Genomic DNA, 24,772 nt, shown 5'->3' on the forward strand with positions numbered 1-24,772 from the left:
CACATTGACTGAAGGCATAGTCTGTGCGCAGTCTTTTTGCTGGACATACGGGAAATGTACATTCCTCGTACAGCAACAGCAACAAAAGACGTTCAGCAACAGCAACAAAAGGCTGCGCGCAGGCTACTGAAGGCAGGGATGTAGTCACCCCCACTACCCCCGTACTGCAAGTCTCCATGCCTAAAATAGTTTTTTTAGATCTATACTATCTTCTGATTTTCAAGACGGGCTGAAACTTCATAAAAATTTACACTTGACGTTAATTTCCCCTTGTACCCCCTTCTCAGGTATCATTGTATGCATGTTGTTCATGGAGGAGTGAAATCTATGAGACCAAGTTCTACATTGTTCGTTTCTTTATAAAAGTCGCTTCAAATGAATTATTTCTTGGTTCTCTTTCCAATTACTTTAATCTTTTTCCTATCCAATTTCGATCCGGAAGATAGAAAATTGTTTTAGTTAGAGGATCTTCTGCGTTGGCGCCTTACGTAAGGTACATGCGTAGTAAGAATTCGCGCGAGTAGAAGACCATCATGTTTTAGTGTCAATGTGGGATTGAGTTGCACGTTCATTTGTCGCTTGTATAAAATTGTCGTGTGTCTTGTGTTTTGTCCACTGATATTGTAATACAATCATGTCGTTCCACGTTCAAAATGGCATGCATCCTGAGCCTAAACTTGAAGATTTATCGCCAAAGATGTTTATAGGACAGGTTCCCCGAACTTGGGAAGAAACGGACCTCAGGCCCTTGTTAGAAGAATTTGGGGAAGTCCACGACATACAAATCTTACGCGATAAATACACAGGACAACATAAAGGTGAGAAGATTATTCTAAAATTTATCGTTTTGATAGAAGCTACAGGCGGTCTTTGTACGCGTAAGCAGGTAATCTGCGATGAACATTTCTGGTTTTATTTGACCGAAGGCATCCAGATATAAATTGTTGTTTCCCCACTCCAAAGTGCAATTGTTAGATTTTGCGTAGAACGAACGATATGGGATTTTTCTGATGTAGAAGAAATTTCTTCTAGCAAACAAGATCCTGGACGTTTCTTTTTGTTTGCGAGAGAAACGCTACGTAGCCATACAAAACGTTCAAATCAAGCGGGTAGTAAACATCTCCAAAATTCGACATTTTGTTATTTGATATCCAATTTTGATTTAGAGATCTGGAAATATCGACATTACATTGTACATATTCCATTTGTATCTATATTAATTGTTTCAGAATCTCATTCTATCTTAATAGTAAAGATATTTTGGTAATCGATGTTAAAATTAGTTTAAATCTATGATATAAAATGATATACTCTAACATAATATGATTTAAAATGTGATGCAGTTTATTGTAGAGCCATAAGTTGATGGTTCTTTGTAATGAGTTTTTTATAAACAATAGTATAATACAATTTGATATGACTGATGAAATATTATGAATCCATGACCATAACTCTGCAAAAGTCATACGAATTAATATGAGCTGATGTATGAATGGACAGAAGGACGTGATAATGCTCAACTATTGTGTCAACTAGTCTGAAGGCTGAATTCTTTTTGCATCGACCAGTCTAAAGAAACTTTTTATGCCTCTCATGGAAATTAAAAAAACTCTCAACACAGAAAAATGATTGGTACAGGATAAATTTTGTGAAAAATATATGAAGCACAAACCCAGTTAGAAATGGTGTGGCAGCATTGCTATGTTATAGGCTTGAAAGCATGCAAGTTTTTGACTATGCGTAGCTGTGAGTTGTTTCATTTTTGAGCTGCAAGATGCAAGTGGGATCAAAACATGTTTTGGCAAAATGTGGTTTTCTATATGACACACTTATTCCTTCTGGTTTTAGTGAAGAGGTTCAATCTGTAAGTAAGGATCCTGAAAGTTTTATGTAGGTGTGAAAGAGCACCAGTTTTTATGTTGACTGGATAATACATACAAAGGGACACTGCAGTTGTGTTTTGATTACTGTTACTGTGGAGATGGGACAATGCATTACTTTGAAAGACAATACTACAATAGAAAGCAATGCTAAGGTGTCAAGTGATCAGACCTACAGGCTAATTAATGTGAATACACCTCAGAAAGAGATACAAATGAAACAGGGGATATAGGATAGAAAATTAAATTATAATCTGTTAACTACCTGAAAATTTTGTTTATGCCATGGAGTGCTTGGTGTTGCAGAGACAAAGCTGTGCACACTTTGATGTAAAGAATAGGATAGATCTTATTTGAGATATGAGTTTTATGATCATGCTGGGTGCTTCAAAATGTTTATTTGATTTCTCAAATGTTAATGGAAACATTTTTTTGCCTTTGTACTCGTTCTTGTTAGCTTTTTGAGGCTCATGGGGTTATTGTACCTGCTTGGTGTATCCACTAAATTTAATGGTTTTTATAATAGGGATGTCAGATAAATGTCTGGAGATGGCTGCTGACCGGTTTTAATTATGCTAGATGGATGGTTGGATCATTGTCTGTTTCTTTTGTTGCTGTGTATTCAAGCCAAACTGATCTGTTGAATTCATCCAGACCTGATTTCCTTGTCACCTGATATGTCAAAGACTCCATTCTACATCATCTAAGTTGAGGAACTCATATTGTTAAGACCTGTCAATCATCTTTTTGTCAGACCAGGTTCCTTCTCATAAAAATTTCTCAACATTTGCACAACTAAATCAACATCATTTGAAACAATTTGAAACTTTATTTGATTATTAAATGGGGACCAATATAATAACAATTTCATATTCAAATCAGTGGTTTTTACCTGTCCTCAAAATTCTATTATTGTGTTTTCTTGTTAATAGAATTAAGAACTTTTCTTTCAGGGTGTGCATTTGTAACATTTCAAAGCAAAGAGGGAGCATTGGAAGCTCAAAATTGTCTTCATGAACGAAAAATTTTGCCAGGGGTATCATTGTTTTTGATTATTTGTTTAGTTTTTAATTGAATTTAACTCATCAGTGAAAGAGCTTTTATAGATTGGTGCCATTTATGCAAAAAGCTGTTAAATTTGAAATAAGCATATCGTTTCGAATTGGTTCCAAATGTGGCAAATGGGTTGTCCTCTTTGTATCTTTGTATCAAGTATTGCAAGGCTCCCTCCCAGTAATACTCTGCACAATCAGAACAACAGGCCTGTGCATTGTCTAGTTCTGGCCTTTCCTGAAAAGACACTCAATAGCTTTTGAGAGCGACAAAATGAGCGGGTTTTTTCAACAAAACTAAATGCTTTTTGAAAAAATATATTTTGATCTAATAAATTTGGTAAAACATTTTTTTTCAAAGTTTCTTTGATCATGTTTTTAATTTAATTTAATTTTAGATGCAAAATCCCATGCAGGTCAAACCTGCAGACAGTGCAATTAAATCAGGTAAAATTATCACCAGCTATTTTTTCAAATTATTACATATAATTTATTAGATGCTATATCCTGGATTTTTTATTCTGAACCTAGCCCTAATTTTGCGCATGGTCTGCAAAGCTATTGACAAGCTAAGTTAAAAAAGATAATGAATATTGTATGTAGTAATTTGGTAAAGTGTTATTAAACTTTACCATGATATAATTTGGTGGTGAAATTTTCGTTCCCTGACAGCTCCCAATAAGGAACACCTCCAAATAACAGACTGAGTATATATATATGGACAAATTAATATCATATTTCATTAAAACCTCTTTAAAACCTTGTACAACCAGAATGAAGATGGCAAAAACTACCACCTTACAGTTAAAGTTAAACAAGATAATGAATATTGTATGTAGTAATTTGGTAAAGTGTTATTCAACTTTACCTTGATATAATTTGGTGGTGAAATTTTCATTCCCTGACAGCTCCCAATAAGGGACACCTTCAAATAACAGACTAAGTATAATGAAAAAATTAATATCATATTTCATTAAAACCTCTTTAAAACCTTGTATATTCAGAATGAAGATGGCAAAAACTACAACCTTACAGATGATAACATTGCCATACATGTCTGTTTGGAGGTTTTACCATTGTTTAATTTGAATGCCGATGTTTCGTCTAGAAAAGGCAAAACGTTTTACTTGTTCTGGTGTTGTCATGAATTTGGAAGAATTTTGCAGTTATTCCATTCTTTTTCTAAATGTTGAAATATTTTGTCATTGTAGAGGACAGAAAACTATTTATTGGTATGCTTAGCAAACACACCACTGAAGAGGACCTTAAGTTAATGTTTTCTCCTTTTGGAACCATCGAAGAAGTAACAGTTTTGAAAAATTCAAATGGAACGAGTAAAGGTAGTTGATTTGAGACAATTAGCATTTTTTCAACCACAATTGGCTGAAGTAATTAAGTTTCAGGTATTTGTAAAATACAAAAATTACATTTGATTAAGTTTCTCTTACCATTAAAAAGTAAAAAAATATTATTGGAATAGTTTGCACTACTGAGAAGTTTGTAACTATATAAGTTTAACAGGAATTCGCTATTAGCCTGTTATATGATCAAATATGGACCTTGCATCTAAAGTTTTAGGCAAACCTTGTGTAATAGTCAATTTCAATATAGATATTTTCGTTTTTCTTCAATTTTCAGGCTGTGCCTTCCTTAAGTTTAACACAAGACTTCAAGCACAAAATGCAATCATCAAAATGCACAACAGCATAACAATGGAGGTGAGTAGCTGTCAAAATAATTAGCAACAGTTGAAATATGGAACACTTGAGGAAACTATGTAAATTAATTTATTTTCAGCACCTTATTTTTTATTATAAGCTGTGACTTAAAATTATTTTTTGGCATAATTTGCTGCTGTTTATGATTCATCATCATCAGGTACCATCTTCTATCAGAAGGTTGGCTACCATGACCCTCCAACCATCCCAAAATCTGAGTTTTGGTTTGTTGTCATGGTCATAGATGAAATTATGTTTTTGATTGAGGGCAGCTTATAAAGGAAAGCAGCTTACATGATGTTATCCAGATCCTGCCAAGCTTTCCTAGTACTTTAAAGCTGAGGGTGTAGATGATGTAGAAGATAAGAAAGGAATCCTTCTGGGCGTTTTTGATGATCCTTCGCTGCTGGATGTTAACGTTGTTTGTTGAGCTTCTAATGTTTACTTTCTGGTTTAAGTACACAATCAGATTCTTTATCAGATTCTGTGCCTACCATTTCAAACAAAGTATCTCTGTATGGTTTTGTTGACGGCTTTTAATCGAGAGCAGCTTTCATTTTTTTATTCCCAATTTACTGTTGCTTATAATGGATTGTGGTTATGAAACAAGAGTGGCTTTTAATGGAATAAAAATAGTATTGTAAATCCTCCAAAAAACACTTTGATGAAAACATTCCCCAGATATTTCAATGAAAATGTTGCAATTGTTTGATTTGTTGTATATTGTATTTGTAAGTTTCTTTAAGTTGTATTCAACATGTCTTTAATCAAAACATTGCCATTTAGTTTAGGCCGGATTTCTGCTTGGATGTTTTTGTAACTAATTGTTTCCTTTTTATACCAGGGTTGTTCATCACCAGTTGTAGTTAAAATAGCAGATTCTGAAAAAGACAAAGCTCAAAAAAGAATGCAGTCGCTTGCAAGCAATATGTTTGGCCTAGGGCTTAGTATGCAACTAGCACAGGGCAGTTTAGGAGGACTGGGACTAGCTTCAAATACCTATCAACAGGTATGCTAATTTTGTTTTTTAAATATGCACCTATTTTAAACATTAATTTCTTCAGGCTGCAAGAATGTTTTCATTTTAACTTATTCTCTCATTAGCAGAGACAGAAAACACTATCTGTCATCGGAACCTGTCTGTTGTTTACAATTTTGAATATGTTTGAATGTAAGGCCTAGCAAAGGAGGCATCTCACAAATGTTATTCCAAATTTCTTTCTGTGGTGGAAGCCTTCTAGAAACAACCTTCAACAACTTCAAAATTGATAATAACTCTGATTGCCTTGGTACGCCATGTGAGTATAGATAGCTGCTTTGGGATTTGGGTTAAAAGCTACCAGTTTTCTAAAAGCTTTCTCTAGATCATAATTTCAAGTGCACAAGCTCTTTTCCATGCTAGAATAATATGCAATAATTTTGTTTTTTTTCACCTTCCTCTGTACCAGTTGATTATCAATTTATATTTTTGATAATATTTGTGACACTATTGTTAGCATCTATTTTCAGCACAGTAGAACTCTAGAACATGCCCTACCCTATTGACCCCTACCATATTCAACCCTTTGACCCCCCCTCCCTTTAAGCAGAATCTTGGAAAAAAGTTCCGTATTTTTAGGAGCCTTTATTTTGTATCCATCAATTATCAGTTTGCTGGGGGATAATATTCTGCTTGATCGTTGAACCGTTTTTAATGACTCGGAATTGGGTAATTGAGAAAAAGTATTTTGATATTTTAAATAAACAGAGCTTGTTTATCAAGACTGCCACTACAAAGACCGCGCAGCGTATCACAGATTGTAGGGGCTAAGCCCCCGTAGCCCCCCGCTTCTGCAGTCCTTGAGCTAACCTTTCTTAACCCATTATGACTCTCAACTGCTGTAAGCCAAATGCGAATTACTATTTTAATGTATGTAGGAAAAATATCAAATTGTACACAAGAAATTGAGTTCAAAGTTAACGTTTCAGTTAACATTAATGGATTCAAATAATGATTTATTGTGTAATAGAGAGTGCGGGAAAATAACATAATAGTATTTTGTGCCAAGAAAGACGTATATCCGGTATTAAGAATTCATTTTAAACACAATATGTGAATAGAAGTCAGTGGCGTTTTGCACCCCCTCGGTCGATCAAAGTTCTAGAAAGGGGGGAGGGGTTTTTTGTCAATCAATAATTATGTAATCGTGGATTTGTAACATTATCAATGTTTACAAATGGTTAGATTTCGAGAGGGTGGCCAAAAACTACGAATCAACTGATTAAATTCTGTGTGAATTGTACCTGAAAGTTATGTCAATCCACGTGTTATTGTCACCTGAAAGTTATTGTCAGTTGGTTTTGTTATTGTAAAATCAGTGCGACACCCCGTTCTATCTTTTTACGTAATTCATAGAGCCAAACTTTACTTTTATGTCTTAATTTTTTCAAATTTTTATGTGTTTGTTTTCTTTTAGTCGCAAAGTCCATTATTGCAGACAGATAAGGTTCGCTATTTCACTGTTTCGTATTGTAACACATTTAATATCAAAACTTTTTGTATGCTGCAAAAGCAAAAGGCTAAACTCTTGGTTGGCTGAGATCATATGCTAAGTCACATGATCACTCTCGCCACAGAACCAATCACAGCTGCAGGAAATGTAAACAAACTAGGCCAAGCAAGATATAAGTCCATTGTTGTGTTGCGCATGAAAGCCTATGAACTCGTTTACACAAGGCCTGTCAAATATTTAGCAACTGCACTGAACTGATCACCAAATTAGTCATCTAAATGGGTCAGTACCAGTACCAAATTAGTCACGTACCAGTCCCAACTATTAGTGACATGTGCTTCCTTTGGTGGCATGCCACCTGGGTTACCTAGTCTTTGGTCAGTTTAACCAGTCCTTTGTCAACATAACGCTCTAGTGGTCAAATATTTGGCCGGCCTCTAACTGAGCTGGCCTCTCACTTAGCTGGCCTCATGTAAACGGTTCCAGAGCTTTTCACTTTTTGTTTTTGGTTGTGTCACTGAGGTAAACTCAAGTTTGGCGAGGTACGGAGGTGTATCATTGTGTCTTTAAAGTCTTTCAACATAAAATGAAGACAGCATAAAATGCCTAGCTTTGATATTTATGACGTAACATCTCCAATGTGTATAGAAGCTGTTGCTTAGAAGTCCATATTTCGATTGATGATAAAAAAAAACCTTTGTCCTTTCATGACCATGTGAAACGCCTTAGTGCCTCGCTTTAGTAGAGTTCACCATGGAGTAGTATTTGTTTGTTGTTGTGTTGTGATTTGCTCCAGCTCTTCATTATCATGAGCTCCGTTATCATTGTTATCTTTGTGTTGTCACATTTGCCTTTTTCTGTATAAGGCAGAGTATTTTACCCACTTACAGTGTCGTTGTAAATTTATCAAGTTCTCTTTTATATGAAGGCGCTATTTTATGCCTGATAATTCCCGACTTCCCTTCTTCCATAATTTTGAAATTTCGAAATTCTGAAAATACAAGCAATTTTTTGCCCTTTGGAGATCAAATCATGAGATGTTTACTTTTCAATCAAGAAGCCTTCAGACTTACAAACATATCCTAGATGAATTTCTTTCGATCCGACCCTTTTTATTTATATCTTCCTACTAAAACAACTCAAATAAGATATTAAAGCAACCAGCAGGCACATCGATATTGGTTTGCGTGTTGTAACAAAAATGCAATATCATTTCTTATACATTCCACTAAAAACATTATAATGCATGCTCTAGGCTACATTGCGAAAGAAACCTAGTTAAATACAAGAAAGAAAAGTACATGAAATGATACCCAAAATGCAAAATGCTGTAACTGCTTGTGAGATATAACTTCTATAGTCTGTCTCAAACTTGAAGCCACGAAAAATTCTTCAATCTCTGTTTGAGATCTTTTTGGCGATTTTCGTAAAAGTTCCCTACAACCCGCAAATCACTATTCCTAAAATCTCATTTTATGTGAGAAAACTGAACGAATATCATATCCGTATAGTGATTTGGAGAAAACAGGGTTGGGCTCTTGTAACAATATCTCAAAATTATAACAATTAGCTTATATTGACCACATTTGATGTTTTGAATGTGGCTGTGTTTGCTCATCTTTGCATAATTTCTGTTTTTTAAGTATTATCGACAAAATTTGTCTTCAGTTTTGTTTGTCATTTGTAACGTGAATTTTTCTTTTCAAGTTTATTTTACCATGCGGGGTTTTTCAAAGTATAGTTTATAAAGAGTGAAATTTTTTTTTACAAAGACCCACTGGAAAAGCTTGTTTAGAAATACCCACTGTTTAGAAATCACCGCTGTGTAGTGTAAGAATAACAGTTTACACGCCTGAAATTGAGGCTCTTCTATGATTTTAATGCAAAAGGCTCAAGGAAATATGGTGAATTGCTGAAAAAATTCCAAAGTTACAAATAATATATAAAAAAGTATATATAGGAAAGGGATTATCGATTTTTCAGTGTAAAAATTATGATGAAATGTTTTTTAGAATTTCCACAGAGCATAGTTAGTCAAAGTTTGCGATTTCTTTCATCCATGTGTTCCTTTTCATTATCAAAAGATGCCTCAATTGTAATATGGTTACCCTGTAATATGGTCATTAAAAGCTTGACTTCAATTGTAATATGGTTACCCTTGATCTCAGAAACTGCATTAAAAGCTAGTGAGTCGTCAGCTCTGTGGTCCCATCTGAATAACCGAACACGTACCACCAACCTAAATTTAAGTGTACATCTCCAAATGAAAGATGGATACCAGTTAAAAGAGCTACTAATTTCAAAATACGTGACTCAAATAGCAAAGAGCTTTAGAATATCGTGGTCAAACTCTGAGTTTTTTCTGCATTCATTGTTAGAACTCATCAGGTTGCCTATCCTCGATAGCTGTTTGTATCTCAGAATTCTGAGAAGTTTTTGAAGCCATTAAAAATTGTATTTTTGCTAAGGACATTGTCTTACACGTTAGGGCATAAAGAATTCAAAAGTCAGGTTCACATCAAACGAAAGCATGTCAGTGATGGGTCTAGGGACTATGTTTGAAAATAATCATAGATGCTCGACCTTTTTCCTCTGTTATACTTCTCGTATCTTTGCGTAACGTTTTAAAGAATGGTTAAGCTGAGGGTAGGCGGTATCATTATCGTTAATATTGAGGATTTAAGAGCACTAATTTTGATTTCAAGTAGCATCTTGAATGAAGGTTGGTGGATTTTGCCTTGTTAAGTCCCCATTACTGGCTCCCATATTGTTTAAGACTCAGTAAAACCATGTTCCTTATTTCTCAACAGTTGTTGCAACAAGCAGTCGCTGCAGGCACACTACCAACCGGATTGGCTGCTGGTTTAGTCAACCCAAGTATGTATCATGTTGTATTTTTGTGTCACTTTCAATCTTTGTCCGGGGACATTTCGTTCTTTGCCTTTTCTCGTTTAAGTCGAAGGCTCTTAAAAACTAGTCGCTTCAAGAAATGAAAACTGCTAAATTTTTTGAAATACCGCATATGCTCGAATTGCCCCCTCCCCTCGAAAAAGCCCCCCCCCTAAATAAGCCCTCACCTTAGACCTACAAATTGTTAATAACCCCCCCCCCCTCCGTCAAATAAGCCCCCACTGCTTCCGTAATATCTCGAATTGGACCTCTCAGTTTGATGATTTTTGCCATTTGAGGTTGCCTTTGGCGTTTTATTGAATTACCACAAAAAGTCATTCTTTTGGTAATAATGAATTAAATGCTCATAAAGAAATTCCTACTAAAATAAACGAGGTCTTTTAGTAATTTCTTCTTAATGTCTACAATAATTTCCCCCCTCATATAAGGCCCCTTCCAAAATATGAAGAATAAATAAGAAGTTTTATTTTATCTAAACTTCTAAAAAATTATTTTAGCACGACATCCCTTTTTATAAGCAGTGAAAAATCTTAAGCAGGTTTTCACCCTTTCGATGAATAGTTCCAATAGTCAATGAACCCTGCACTTGATTTTAGCTGCCTCTCTTGGAATGCCGCTGCTAGGCGTGCCTGGAACAATGGGAGCAATTGTTGCTGCTGCTGCTCTCGCAAATCAACAACAGCAACAGCAAACGCAAGTTCAACAACAACAGCAACAAGCCCAGTCTCAGTTAACTCAAGCACAAAATCAACTTGGACTTGGTCAGCAATCATTCACTAATCAGGCAGTTGCGTCATTGGCTCAGCAACAAGCTATCACGTCATCGGCGTTGGCAACGCAGTCTTCCGCAATCAGTAGTTTAGGAAATCTTGCTGCTCTTAGTGGCACTCAAAATACGAATGGTAGGAAAATTACCTTTATTCTGATTTTGATATTCTTTTGCGAGTTTTCATCTGTTTCTGTGCCACATATCATATGTCAAAGGGACGACGTTTTATTTGATCAAGCACATCCCAAATTACCATGATTTGGTTCGACCCAGATCAGTTGGCTCGAACGATCTAGTGGTTTAGCACGACTTCAAATCAAACATCGCACTTCTCATGTGCCGAACCTAATGCATAGTGTATAGTGTATATATGAACTCCTGTCTCATAATGAGGCTGGACGTGCGAAAACAAAATGGCGCGTTACGTTGACTAACTAACTTACAACTAAAATCAGTGCCGATTTCTAATCCATCATGTAACATTTTCAAAATGTAATTGGCTCGATCTATTTATGTTGAAATCTTGTATATCGAAAGTTATTTTTGCGTTTTTTCAGGAATTCAAATGTCGGGGTTACAGAACGCTGCATTGCAAGGGGCAAACGTTGCAAATGTACAAGGAAACGGATTGCAAACAGCTGGATTACAGAACACAACTGGCCTTCAAGGAGCTGGATTAGCAAGTAATTTCTTTTCTTGTAAATATGTTATTTCCCATAATAAACGCGGTTAACCCGAAGGATTCTACATACTATCCCCGTAATTAACGCGTGTTGAGTGAAGGATCGAATCACCGTGTACACTTTAGCTGCTGTAACAGCATCTAGCGTGAAATTTGTTATTCTAAGCAAAGAATCGGTGATTTTGAAAATATTGTGAAGCTAGTTAAAAAATTTTTAAACGAAGTCACAGGACACATCCTTCTTGGTTCGTAGCAACCATTTATACTGCCCTGTTGTGCTTGTACAGTGTTAATTCCATTCTAAACATATCTAAATAGTCAAAACTACTTTGTATGTTTGTGGATGGATTTTTTAGCAATCTTTTTTTAATATAAGATAAACCTGATCCAGAAATTAGTTTTTAAAACTAACTTTAATTTCTTTGTTCATTTCAAACTTTCCAAATATACTTATTCAGACGTAGCTGCGAATCTCGCCTCGACGTTTAACAGCCAGTCATCTGCTGATGCCTTATCGCAGGCTGCCTATTCAGGCATTCAACAATATGCAGGTATGTGATATTTGGAACTGAGATAAAGTACTTTTTTATAGCATAACAGTATTTATGTGTCAAGGTTACCCCTTGAAAGGAATTCATTCGGTTACGATTTGACTTTGAAGGTTACCTTCTCGTGTATCTTGTTCTCTAAATATTTGTAAGCTAAGCTTGTTCCAAAAAGTACATAAACATGCAAAACCTTCATGAGTGTCTCGCCTGGCACATATTTACCCTCCAAAGCACCACTTTAAGAATAAACTTTGAGATTATTGTGAATGGCTACAGGGTTGTTATGAAGATTCATGTCCCCTGTGGTAAATTTATTAGCATGAAATAGGAATTCGGTTTGTTAGTTGTTTATGTGACGGAGAGGTTTGTGAGCCTGTAACAAGACCCTAACAGTAGAAAAGGGAAGGGTGGTATAAGAGAGGGGTGGGATCAAATTTGTTGATATAAGTTTTGAAAGACGACAGGTCATAGCCATGGAAGCAAGAAGGGGTAAAGTCTTCAAATGTTTACAAGCTTTGTTAAAGAGCGATGAGTTGTGGGGCAGAGTTCATTGGCAAGGAGGCTTAGAAAGGGTAAACACGAGAAAAGTTTCTGACACAGCTCACGAGCGATAGTGTTGATAACGATAACATCCCAGACACATTATTAGCGATAATTGTTATAATGATAATTTGATGATGATAATTATTTATTATAATTGATGGTCTTCATTTTAGCTGCCTTTCCAAATGCCTACCTGAGTTTGTTCCAACAACAAAACCAGAGGACTCCTCAAAAAGAAGGTACCTACACTGGTACAGTTGCGAGATATTTTTATCACAATTTTATCACAATAATCTCTATTAAATACAGCCAGTGATAGACAGATCCCTCAAAATAAAGTTTTGATGCTCTGCCTACTTCCAAATAAATTTTTTTTAATGAAAACAAATAATTTTAGTCTTCTATGATATTCCTAAGCAGGGACACCCATGTACTCTCTACGAAAGCATACGGTGAAGAAATTTTTGTGACGTAATCATTTGTTGCTTGTATTTGAATTCATGTACCGAAATTTTGAAACGGAACGAACATCAAAAACAGCAATTTTGAAATTATTCAAGTTTTTTTCAGTTAAATTGGTTATAATTATTTATTAATTATTTTTCTGCCTACTTCCAGGCCCCGACGGATCCAACTTGTTCATTTACCACCTTCCACCCGAATTCAGTGACGCTGACCTCATCCAGACTTTCCTTCCTTTTGGAGCCATCCTCAGTGCCAAAGTTTTCATTGACAAAAACACTAATCTAAGTAAATGTTTTGGTAAGTATTGGCTTTGCCTTAATAACAGCACAATTTTTGTTGTTCAATGGTAAATTTTGCATGTAACAGTTCATTTATAAATTCACAGTTGGGTAAATTTGGTGTTTTCTTGTTTTGATTAACGCATCTTGAGTTATCAAAGGAGGTTTTGGAAGGCAACAGCCCCCTCCCCCTATACCAATTTAACACGATTCTGAAAATTCACCTGGAAAATCAAGTATTTTGGCACAGGAAAGTGAAAAGAAGGGACAACAAAAACAAGGAACTCGGAAAAATCACTACGATTGCCTCTGTACCCAAAAAGCTCAATTTCCACCACTGTGCCAAGTACGATCAATCTGTAGGGAAGTGTGTAGCAAAGTCTAATGAGACATTTGACAGAATAATCAAAGGGGAACATAAAATAAACTGGGATCTTCAAAGATGAGAAAGCCTAGTGGGGAACGCAACTTCCTCTGGGAAATTATTGGTGTCGATTACACCATAGCAAGTGTCCTGAAGGGGAATTTACACCACCTTGAGGTTGTTGGTTAGAAAAAGGCCCTAGAAGAGGTTTTCTATTCTATAAAAGAAGGTAAGACGGTCAAACGGCATTTTAAGGGGCTCGAATAAAATCCCTTCTTGAAATATAAAAAAAATATGGCCTCGTTTTTCTCAGTTACCTTTCACCAAGACAAGCAAATGCTGATTGCGATTTTGCTGTTTTTTATTTATAGATTGTTAGTAAAAAAATCCCCGTAGCGTGTCTCCATTCTGAAGTGTCTTTTGCCCTTTCATCACGAGCCATTTTATCAAGCTTTCACTAATTTACCGTTATCTTTCAGGTTTTGTAAGTTACGACAACGCCTCTTCTGCACAAAACGCTATTCAGGCAATGCACGGATTCCAAATTGGAAACAAAAGACTCAAAGTCCAACTGAAACGACCTAAAGATGCCAATCGTCCATATTAATAATGGTGTTTATTGTATTTAAGGTACGTGGACTTCGTTATGATCTATTGTAATATCGGGGTTTTTATCGCAAATATGTAGTAAAATTCGATCACTTACATTTCGTAACTGTTACGGGGTTACGGATCAGTTTATCATATTTGTTACAGCTCTAGGCCAATCTCTCCCCTTAAATATGTATAAGATCAAGTTTATATATAGCTTATAATTGCAAGTTTGCCTTGCGCTGATATTTTTACGACAAAACAGTTTACGCGGGTGTGTTCTAAATGGCGATAATTTTTTGCTAAACCTATTATATCCTCTGAGGGATAATTTCAAACCCAGGCAGTTTACTGGGCTAAAACTTGATGTTATCTGACTGTTAATACCAAAGCTTTGAATGTTTAATTTCGATATGGTTTTTTTTAAAAATTGTCGCTTATTACGACATACATAATGGGCCTTTAATATTTTTTCTATTGTAAAATGGGAAATACAAATTTCCAACGACGTCGGAATAGAAAACTTCCAAGTAAATTTTTGAACATCAATTTTTTTACCTTGTCATGTTTATTTACTTAAAATGACTCTTTTTTACGGAATTGGAATGACACCTTTTGGAGCTAAAAGGACAGTCGTATTGGCTGACTCAAGCGGGTTCACTTTAACTCTTCGTGTGCAGACCACCACACTTTCTTAAGATTTAACGCGCGCTATTTATGGACCCTGTGAGGGTAAGCCTATATTTGATAACTTAAGTACCACGCCAGATTAAACCAGGCAAACACATGCAAGGATATTTAATTATGGCCTTTGTAAAAGGAATTTATTGCCAACAAGCCAACGATTTATGTGGTAAACAGTTGGGTGAGGAGAGGAATTGATGTTATTTCTCTAGTGAAAGATAATTGATAGAACCGTATGCCAGCTCGATCTCATGCTTTCGCATAACTTTCCACATCGGTTTTGGACCTTACGAATCCCTAGCTTTTTCTTTCTCTAGTATCTATGCTGTTAAGTTAAACATCAATGCGGTAACGTTCCAGAGTGCTCGTGCCAGTACAAACTTCAATTTTGTCACCTTTGCAGTGATGTTGCTCGATCCCTCATAGTATTCTGTAATCTTGTACTTATTCTAGCCATTTCACAGTTCTCTGCTTACTTAGCTCCATTTGTTTTTTCTCTTCTCCGTCCTTTCTCTTCCTTTTAATGGCACACATTCGTCTACCAAAGAGGCATTGAAACTGCAAGAGCATCAGTCAAAAAAACCAAATAGAAGAACCGTACAGACCTGGGTCTTATTTCAATAGACGGGGGGGGTCACCTAGAGCATTGATTTACGACATTCGAAACCATTTTCCATCTATGTACGCATTCAAAGAGTATGAGTGAGAGAAAAATCAATAAACCTAAGCCTAAACTGTTTAACCCTCTCCCCCCCATCCCCCATTTATTCGTGACCCAAACCTATGGTTGCTGTGTTCGTCCTTAGTAAGCAAGAAATCGATAAAAGGAACGGTCACGTATTAAAACAATTGTGCTTTTTTCTCAAAAAATCGAGCGCCAGTACTGTACTATAAATGAGCCTGGGCCCTAGTGTACACAATTAATATTAAATTTTATAGGTGTGCCTAGAAATTCCAGTCTCGCATTCATCATCAATCATCATAGTTTACCACATAAATCCGCAGAGTAGTGACAGCCAGTCATTAAAGTATATTTTTGACATATAGCTACACCACATTGTATTTAAAATGCGTAGACAATTTCTAGCAACGCCGCATGCACCTGTCCTTATAGATTCGATCTAACTTGTATTCTGTCCGTTCCCTTGTAGACTATTGTGTGTTTGTCGTCAACATCGTCTTTCTTCACGTGATTTTCAAGTGCTGTCATGTGTTCATGGATTTGATTGGCCAGTTGACGTTTCTGTTTCGTAGCTTGCAATGTTTTTTCAGCATGTTTTCTGTTCAAAGTAGTGTTAGTTTTCTGTTTTTTTTTATTATCTTTATTGCCTCGTCAGTTGATATTTATCATTCGGGATCGTCGTAGACAAATTTATTCACGTATTTAAAACCTTAACTTGTATTGTGATTTCTACCTTACAGTCAGAGAGAGCTCTTACATTTTGTTTAGTTACGGTTCTTTTTATGTCCAATAAATAAATTAAAATTAAAGTCCGTTTACTTTTTTTTTATAAACTCCAAACCAAACATTAACAACTCTAAATGATAATAAAACACAAGAAACCTATAATTAGAAGCACTTCTGCATATAAAAATATCAAAAATCTCGTTTATTATTTTTTTCTACCTGTTTTGTGGGCTAGACTTTTTTATAGTACCTGGGTAGTAAAATTTTTCGACAACCTCCAAAACTCCAAACCAAACATTAACAACTCTAAATGATAATAAAACACAAGAAACCTATAATTGGAAGCACTTCCGCATATAGAAATATCGAAAATCTCGTTTGTTATTTTTTCTACCTGTTTTGTGAGCTAGGCTTTTCTATAGTACCTGGGTAGTAAAATTTTTTCGACAACCATTCAGTTTTGTTTATTTATGTTTTTTTGGAAAGTCAAGTACATTTTATTCGATTCCCTTTATCTACCCAAACCCCCATCCCGTGTCTAATGCTGTGTTATACTTTAGAGATCTACTGCTTAATTCCATAGAATTATTATCGTGTTAGAGGTTCAATAAAGGCTTAGCAAAGTCCACGTTGAAACGAATGACGTGGAAATTTATAACTCTTTAACATATTTGTGCCTTAGTCAATTAATTTGATGTGATTAGAGTGTCGTTAATATCAGTGTGCTTTAACCACGGCAAATTGTCACGTGATAGTTCTTCGTGTTAGTTTTGACGTCAAGTCTGTTATTACTAACGTAAATAATGTTTCTGTTAATTGTTGAATTTATTGATTGCCACGCAAAAATCGTGCAAATTGTTGGTTCATTACTTTTGTCTCCCAATCATTTTTTAAATTCGCAAAACAAAATGTGATTCAACAAATTGACAGATAGGTTTGTGATTGTGGTTCCCAATTCTAAAAGAAAGTAATTTCGCAATTTCGCTTATCATGTCGTTATATCATCATGGTCAATCACCATTGATTGTCAACATCGTCGTGACCAGTGATCATGATCAGAAATCACCATAAATCGTCATGATCATAACCATACTGTTTGATCACCATTGTCGGCACCAACCATCACCAAACGTCATCATCAATCTGCAAGCTATGATCACAAGCATTGATCAACCATTAGAAGCGATCATGATCAGAAATCACCATAAATCATCATGATCATCATATTGATTGATCACCATCGTCAGAACCAACCATCACCAATCGTCATCATCAATCTGCAAGCCATGACCACAAGCATTGATCAACCATTAGGGAATGACACTTCGAGAGCTTTCTCAATTAAAAATGATGAAGAGTTAATAATTTGACAACTTCAAATTGAAATAGCGGTTTATGAGAAGTTTTTATATTGGTGCAACTGCTACATTGCAGGGTTCTGAAATCGCTTCAACCTTTCTCCGGATGAACTTTTGGCAGAGTACCATGAATCTTTGCCAACTTGTCCACAGCCCCCCCCCCCCCCTCTCTCTCTCTCTCTCTCTCTCTCTCTCTCCTCCAAAATGTGATCCGACGTCCCTGAACCGTAATGTTTTCTAGACTCCGTGATGTCGGAATTTTGGTGAAAATCATACCACGCACCGCGCAGCCATTTGGCTATAGCCCACCCACTTTTTTGTAATAATAGGCTAGAAAATGTTTTTGAAGGTTTACTCTAACGCAACTTTGGATAGTTTACTCCTATGAAGTAGCAATCCTTCTGGACTGGGAACCATTTTTGTTCTTTTCCTAGGTGTTTCATCTTGTTTAATGATATGATGTATTTTCTAACTTGGTTAACTTGGTTTTTTATTACCCTCGAGCTAATTATATCAATTTTTATAGCTATTGATACTTCTCTGAACCAGACTCTTTATAAAAATTCAATAGAATTAAGCAAGCAGTTTCTAAAAGTTGCGTATTCCGACGTTCTAGAGGGCATGGCCTCAAAAAATTTCGGTCACACCCATTTCAGCCCCTCCACTTTTAGAGTAGTACGCGGTCCCTGAATCATACATGATATTGTGATTTATGTGGTTGTTCAACGTTCGAAGCTAAAGGAATCCAGCCATTGTCGTGATTCCCTAAACTCTCACTATTTTTCACATAGCTCTGAAACCAAAATTGAGCTTTAATTTGACCACAGATTTGACGTAAGATGAGTACCAAATGAATCATCAATTTTGCAATAAAAAGTTCTGTCAAAAAGCTTACACGATACTAGCCATTACATCTTCAATTCTACGAACTGTTTGTAGAGTTAAGCTAAGTTTTTGATTAGGTTGTGCGAATTACCCTAAGGGGATTGAAAAGCTTCATAAGAGGGTCGGACTTCAGAATGGAGGATAAAAAGTTGCTTGAATGTAATACAGCCTTAAATAAACAGCCAAACGTTTTAGCAATTTGAGACAGTAGTTTTGTAACAAGGTTTGAAGTACGGTATGAGCGTATGAAGTACATTGGCGGCTTTTCTGGGTTTACACGAGGCATCAAAAGCACCCTGACCAACAGTAATTTTAATTGGACAAGACCAAGGGTGTAGTGATCACCCCCCCCCCCCCCCCCCCAATTGTTAATGCCGAAAAGTAGCCAATTTCTACTTTGCTATTACTTTCGAAACATTTTGGGCATGAGCCCTTTCGTTTTTTGCTAGCACTACATCTCTGGACCGGTCTTTGATTGACAATTCGCCCAATGACAGGTTTAGGTGACCCATAATATTCATTCTCAAATTTCTGGTACTCTCAATTCGAAGAACATGAAATCTTTGACGTCACCCATAACAGTAAATGCGGGTCTCGTAAACGGTCCGTAAAACGTACGGGGTGGAATTGCCAGTTTGAATAAACATTTGTGCTTGGCCAGCAGCATGACCAGGGAAGGGTGACCATTTAAGGGGGTGACCGATTCCCGCCCGCCACAAGACTCTAACACATATCTAATCACTCACGCACCAATAAAAATGTTTCAATTTTTTCCAAAGTTCGCCTTTCAGGAGAACCTAAGCGATTCAGATTGTTACCAAGATTAAATTAGAAAGCCTATATACTCTTATATATAATGAAACGAGATATTTCTGTCTGATTATCCCTCTTAACATGCTGTATTCTTTGGGATTTTTTCATCATTGTCTGAAGAAGACAGAATACACTACAACTTTACACTACACAGTTTCATCATGAACTCTTTGTCGACTCATAACATTCATGGGCAAACGAGTAGGGGCAAAATTACCAACAAAACAGTCTCTTTGGGAGATTTCTTAAAATATCTGAAGCCAACAAAATGTAAGCATTGCAACTGTAGGATATGTAAAACTATAGACAATGGTCTCTACGAACTATATGGTTAGGGTTTTTTAATTTAATGTATTTCTTTGTATTATATAAACGCTTTGTAAATAGTTGGCCTGATTGGCTTTTGTTTTAGCTATTGTAAATAGCAAACTATAAATCAAATAACTAATTCATAGTTTGTAAAAGATAAATCAAAACAAATGTTCTCGGCTTACATCCTTGCAAGGCAGCATCAGAGATGTCCTTGTTTAGTCCTATAGTAAACTTTTGGTGTTTTATGCGAATAAACGTTGAAACTTTTATTCAGGAATTCAGGAAAAAACGTCAGGAATTTTTCCAGCACAGAATTGCGTTTTCCGAGTAAGCGAAAGAAGAACTTGAACAGCACAGAGAGGCAAGGGAGACATTTACAATAAAAAAGGGTTGCTTCTTTCAAAATTGCATACCTATACTTGTTTTGAAAGGAAGTTGATGGAAGAGAAAGGAATCAACATTGAATGAAGGAATAAAAGCAGATGGCTGACGAAAATTTTGAATTTTTTTAACAAACTTGAAAAAATTCTTAAAAGAAAAGCATTTTAGTTTCCGCATTCGAAACAGCTATAACAGTAATAAACTCAAAAAAGACTACTTGAATACAAAAGCAATATGTCCTACAGAGTTAAAAGCAAACATATGACAGTATTTGGTCCTTGAAATCAAATAATGTATTTTCATCACTGTTTATCGGCTGAAACTTGTATATCCGTCAAATGTAGGGTCTTTGGCGTAATTGGCCGGCGAATAAGAGCTAGTCTGCCCAGTTGACGTCACTCTCTCGGGAAAAACAGTGCTCTGGGTTTCTAAAGAATCCCGGATGTAGCGCACAGGCTCCTCGCGCCCACGGGAGTATCCCGGATAAGAAATCGCCACACGCGCGTCACTGCTTGCTAACTCGCTTTTCAGCTGTGATCTGTAGCGCATATTCTGCTCATATAGCGTGTCGTTCATCGCACGCAAATCGGCAACCTGTCGCTGAAGGTCAGCAACTTTGCGTCGCAGCATGTCGTTCTCGTCGCTCAGAAACTGGTAGTCCAGACTAGTGCCGCTGAAACTATCTCGCTTTCTCTTTCTGTTCATTTCCTCATCAATGACAGCGATGCGGCGTTTTTCAGTTTCCCAATCTGATTCGCTTATATGACGGAATTTACATCGATTCCCTCGGCTACATACATTATTTAGGAAATCCTTGCATACATCCAAACCTGCGGCTCTTCTTGGGGCTGCGGGAGCGGCTACTGGAGTGCTACCGACGGTGGCAGGTAACTTACCAGTAGCAACAAATATCCGCTCCTCTTGACTGGTTATATGAAGATATTTGCAGTTATTGCGATCGCACGTGCCATTTTGAAAATCGCGACAGACTGGGGGTTTGTCGCTGTCTGGAGGCTTGATGTTTGCTGGGTGGACAAACTTACACTTGTTACCCCTATTGCAAACACCCCTTTGGTAATCCCTGCAGATATTAGGATCTTCTTCCTCTCCCATAACATTTTTCTCATCGTCAATCGCTTCATCCATGTTTCTCAAGATACGCTCTCTCAAAATTAAGCGACAAAGCTTGGCGAAGTGACACCTTCTACTTGATTTTACGCTTACCTTTCAGCGTAGCGCAACTGCAGCAGCTCAAGCGCACAGCTCTCTTCAATTTTGCTTGCTGGTGCAACGCACGCAATACTTGCGAAGCTATGTCTTTATTACGCGGTCCTGCGGCGAACTTGCGGCGGGTTTTCCACTTCCCAGTCGCTTGTTTGCTCTCTTCTTATGCTCTGCAGCAATTTTTCGCTTTGCAGGCCCTGGCAAATATGCAGAAAGTAGCTTATTAAAACCATTGAGAAATGAAAACGCAACTAGAGCCGTTCCATGCATTTTGATTATAACAATAAATTCCTAATGGCTTATACATATTCCCCACATTGGCAGTGTCAAAACGCACCCAAATGTGGAGGATCTGTGCTATTGCCAGCATATCACGTAAAATTCAACCTATAAGATTGTTGCCACCAAGAAGGTACTTGTGGGCTAGGTTTGGTACTTATGTCACTTAAAACCATGCAGTGTCATGATCTTTACAAGTAGGCTTCCAAATGGCTTTGAAAACATCCAGAAACTTTAGAAAATATGCTGGAACCAGGGACATACCCAGAAGGGGCAGCAAAGTCGCAAGTCCCCCTACAGGGGTTGATAAGTAAAGTTTCATATAACTTTGAAAACCATTTTCTATTAATTGATTTGCAGTTGACTATATCTGAAGGTAACCCCTTCAACTCAATCAAAATCATGCTAATTCAGAATTAACTATGAAACAAACAGCCTTTTTTAAATTGGTGAACTTCATATGTTTTTATAAAATGAAGTTATTATTTTAGAGATAAGCTTAAATTTTCTGTTTTGAGTTTAAATATAAGAGAAAACTCGAAAAGCAAATGCTCAACTAAAAGGAAAAAGGGGCAACAGTTACTGATTAAAATAATTACCATCCCATTAAGATCACAAGACCCCTTAATTCAGGCACATATCTATGAGAAGCATGTTACAGCCCGAACTAACACTTTGCTACTGCAATGAATATCACATCAATATTGTGTAAAGCTGCATTTTTGATAGACATGTAAATTTCAAAGCAGCAGTTGGAGGAAATTCAAATGCAACTGATTGGCTTTAGCAGGCCCTGTGTATAACAGCCATGCCTCTTGATTGTTCACAGCACTGGCACAAAGACAAGAAAAACATTTTATTTCTTTAATGTAAAAAAGCAAAGTTGTAAACTGAAAACCTACTGCTTGAATAATCTTATAGTTAGCTAAATAAAAAAAAATTCAGAAAACCTGCAATATTCTGAAGTATTCGAAATTCACTTAAAATTATAAAATATAATTCTTCATACCAAAATTCTGAGCCACTTGTGTTTTTACTTTTCATGAAAAATCTCCTTTAGCTTAAGTATTTTACATTTATTTGGAGATTAAAAACTTTAAATTCATTATTAATAAAGAAACTTAATTGCAAAAATATTAAAAATAGAGTAGAGCACAAACTTACTAATAAAATAGAAATAAATAATAAATAGTAGGATAATAAAGTACGACAAGTATGAGAAGCTTCTACAAAAGATGCAAAGTCTCACAGAGGAAACTACAGCCGGGCTTCTTTTTGCACCATTATAGGGTGGCCCAGGGGCAGATCCAGAGCAAATTTGAAGGAGGGACAGTTGGTAATGGGGGCGCTAAAAAATTTGCAAAAATTGGTGACAAGAGTTTGCTGTATACAACAATTTTTGATCCATTTTCGGGATAAACAAGAACATAACTTTGAGGTAATCTTTGAAAAAATTAACCTGTCGTTCTCAGAAACTATTTCACCTGATTCTCATTCTTCAAAAGGGGCACACAATCTCCAAAAAAGGGGCACCAGACTTGCTTCAACTCGTTGAGGGAGGGGCAACTGCCCCTACTTGCCCCCCCCCTTGAATCTGCCATTGGGGTGGCCAATTCTGTAGGGGGTGGCCTTAGAAATATTGATATCTTTCCTCTAAGCATTAAGAATCACAAATCCATTTATTTCTTTCAAATTGCATATTATTTACCCAGAATGAAATGTTTATTTTACATCAGCTTATCAAATGCACATGAATTTTTCAAATTTGAAAAATGCTTCATGTTACTATTAAAAGAAAGGGTTTGGATGGAAACGTTGTTAGCATATGAAAGTATTTGAAAAGGATTGCTACAGTGAGACAATCTATTTGCTTTAGAAAGGGTAGGGCAAATATTACCAGAGCAAAGAAAGAAGTATTGATTGCAATTTTCTCAATTTTCTCATTCAAAGGCATGCTACAAAAGGGCCCCTAGATACAAGGGGTACAACAGGGCAGAGCCCCTCTGTTAATATAGGAGCCCTTTTCTACTTTTTGCAAACTCTTTTTTAAAGAATTTTCTGGCAAGGGCATCTTAATTTGATAGCATTACATCCTTGCCCAGTCACATCACTCTTAATATTAGCCAAAAATATTAGCAATTGATTAATCACTGAAAAATTTGTTGATTATTTCTGTAAGTGAATGAAAATGTCAAGTGTCGTATGTGGCACTATATTTTGACTGATAATGCTACCAAGTTCATTATTTTCTTTTATCAAAATCAACATTCCTGCATGAAAGTTAACTTAGGGTTTCCTGAAGCTTTAGTGCAGTAAAAAGATGCAATTTTTCTCTTTAATTAAAAACAGATCTGAGATCTTAAAAAGAATTCACTGAGAGTACTTATTTGAATAACTAAAAACATCCAACCGTCCACACGACGATTTCACAAAATTTCATTAAGGGAGGCGGCTAAAATATTGATAATTGTGAATAACACAATGCAAAAATAAAAATAACCGTAAACAAGTAACAATCCCTGGTCTAGATGTAAACAAAGCATGCTAAACGTGGGATCGCACCAGGTTCAAAATACAACATGCATTCCTCGTGGAGTGGTTTACCCAAAAAGCGTCAATGCAGCGCCTGATAAAAAGTTCTAGCAGACTTATAAAATTAAATGAAAAGAAGACAAATTTAAGAGCAGTTTGAACAGCTTACTTGAGACCTAGAACGCGGCGAAAATAGAATGCGCTTCTCGATAAACGCTCGCCTTTCACAACGTGACGGCCATTCGCGAGTAAAGAACTATCTATATTGAAGAATCTGGGAACGAGCAAACAAGCCGGGGGTTGTGTGTGTAATCAAAGCGATGTTGCCAAATGGAAAAGTTTTCTCCACTTTCTTCATCGATACATCTATACCACGACTATACATTGTCAACTTACTGATTTATTATAAAAATAGAGAAATGAGCGTATAATACAATTTTTAAGTTGGATGAATAATTGACAATGTACTACAAAGCATCTCGAGCCATTTTAAAATGGTAAAGGAGGTGTAAAATTCTCGTAAAGACCCAGCTATTCAAACCTTGAAACAAACTCCACTGTAGTGTCCTGAAGTCACGTCTCAAGCAAAAATTTATGTATTTAA

General features: G+C 36.3%; 2 protein-coding genes across 4 annotated transcripts; one reads left to right on the plus strand and one right to left on the minus strand.

Annotated features, from left to right (window-relative positions):
* The first annotated feature begins 481 nt into the window (after positions 1 to 481).
* Positions 482 to 14,319, plus strand: LOC135682144 (CUGBP Elav-like family member 1). Of its 3 annotated transcripts, none has more exons than XM_065196896.2 (14): positions 482 to 818; positions 2,834 to 2,916; positions 3,331 to 3,379; positions 4,144 to 4,272; positions 4,571 to 4,650; positions 5,495 to 5,659; positions 7,107 to 7,136; positions 9,953 to 10,019; positions 10,649 to 10,954; positions 11,379 to 11,504; positions 11,962 to 12,054; positions 12,768 to 12,845; positions 13,213 to 13,356; positions 14,181 to 14,319. In XM_065196896.2, the coding sequence occupies exons 1-14, from the start codon at positions 635 to 637 to the stop codon at positions 14,306 to 14,308; spliced, it is 1,662 nt and encodes a 553-aa protein (XP_065052968.2). In that variant the 5' UTR covers positions 482 to 634; the 3' UTR covers positions 14,309 to 14,319. The 3 variants fall into 3 exon arrangements, with proteins under 3 accessions (XP_065052968.2, XP_065052979.2, XP_065052986.2); XM_065196907.2 differs by having other exon boundaries at positions 12,768 to 12,833; XM_065196914.2 differs by lacking the exon at positions 7,107 to 7,136.
* On the minus strand, positions 14,180 to 24,461 carry LOC135682170 (zinc finger CCCH domain-containing protein 10). Its single transcript, XM_089113385.1, has 3 exons — positions 24,338 to 24,461; positions 16,836 to 21,554; positions 14,180 to 16,659 (listed from the first exon to the last, which is right to left on the minus strand). The coding sequence occupies exon 2, from the start codon at positions 21,277 to 21,279 to the stop codon at positions 20,443 to 20,445; it is 837 nt and encodes a 278-aa protein (XP_088969511.1). The 5' UTR covers positions 21,280 to 21,554; positions 24,338 to 24,461; the 3' UTR covers positions 14,180 to 16,659; positions 16,836 to 20,442.
* Positions 24,462 to 24,772: the final 311 nt, after the last annotated feature.

This window comes from Rhopilema esculentum, chromosome 17, assembly GCF_057945365.1.
Source record: "Rhopilema esculentum isolate cy_ngs chromosome 17, ASM5794536v1, whole genome shotgun sequence".
NCBI classification, from domain to species: domain Eukaryota; kingdom Metazoa; phylum Cnidaria; class Scyphozoa; order Rhizostomeae; family Rhizostomatidae; genus Rhopilema; species Rhopilema esculentum.

Bases quoted from the DNA above. Each gene is read 5' to 3' on its own strand.
- LOC135682170 (XM_089113385.1), bottom strand. From the start codon at position 21,279: ATGGATGAAGCGATTGACGATGAGAAAAATGTTATGGGAGAGGAAGAA.
- LOC135682144 (XM_065196896.2), top strand. From the start codon at position 635: ATGTCGTTCCACGTTCAAAATGGCATGCATCCTGAGCCTAAACTTGAA. The intron at 5,660-7,106 runs GTATGCTAATTT...GTTTTCTTTTAG, and splicing joins CTTCAAATACCTATCAACAG to TCGCAAAGTCCATTATTGCA. The intron at 13,357-14,180 runs GTAAGTATTGGC...GTTATCTTTCAG, and splicing joins TAATCTAAGTAAATGTTTTG to GTTTTGTAAGTTACGACAAC.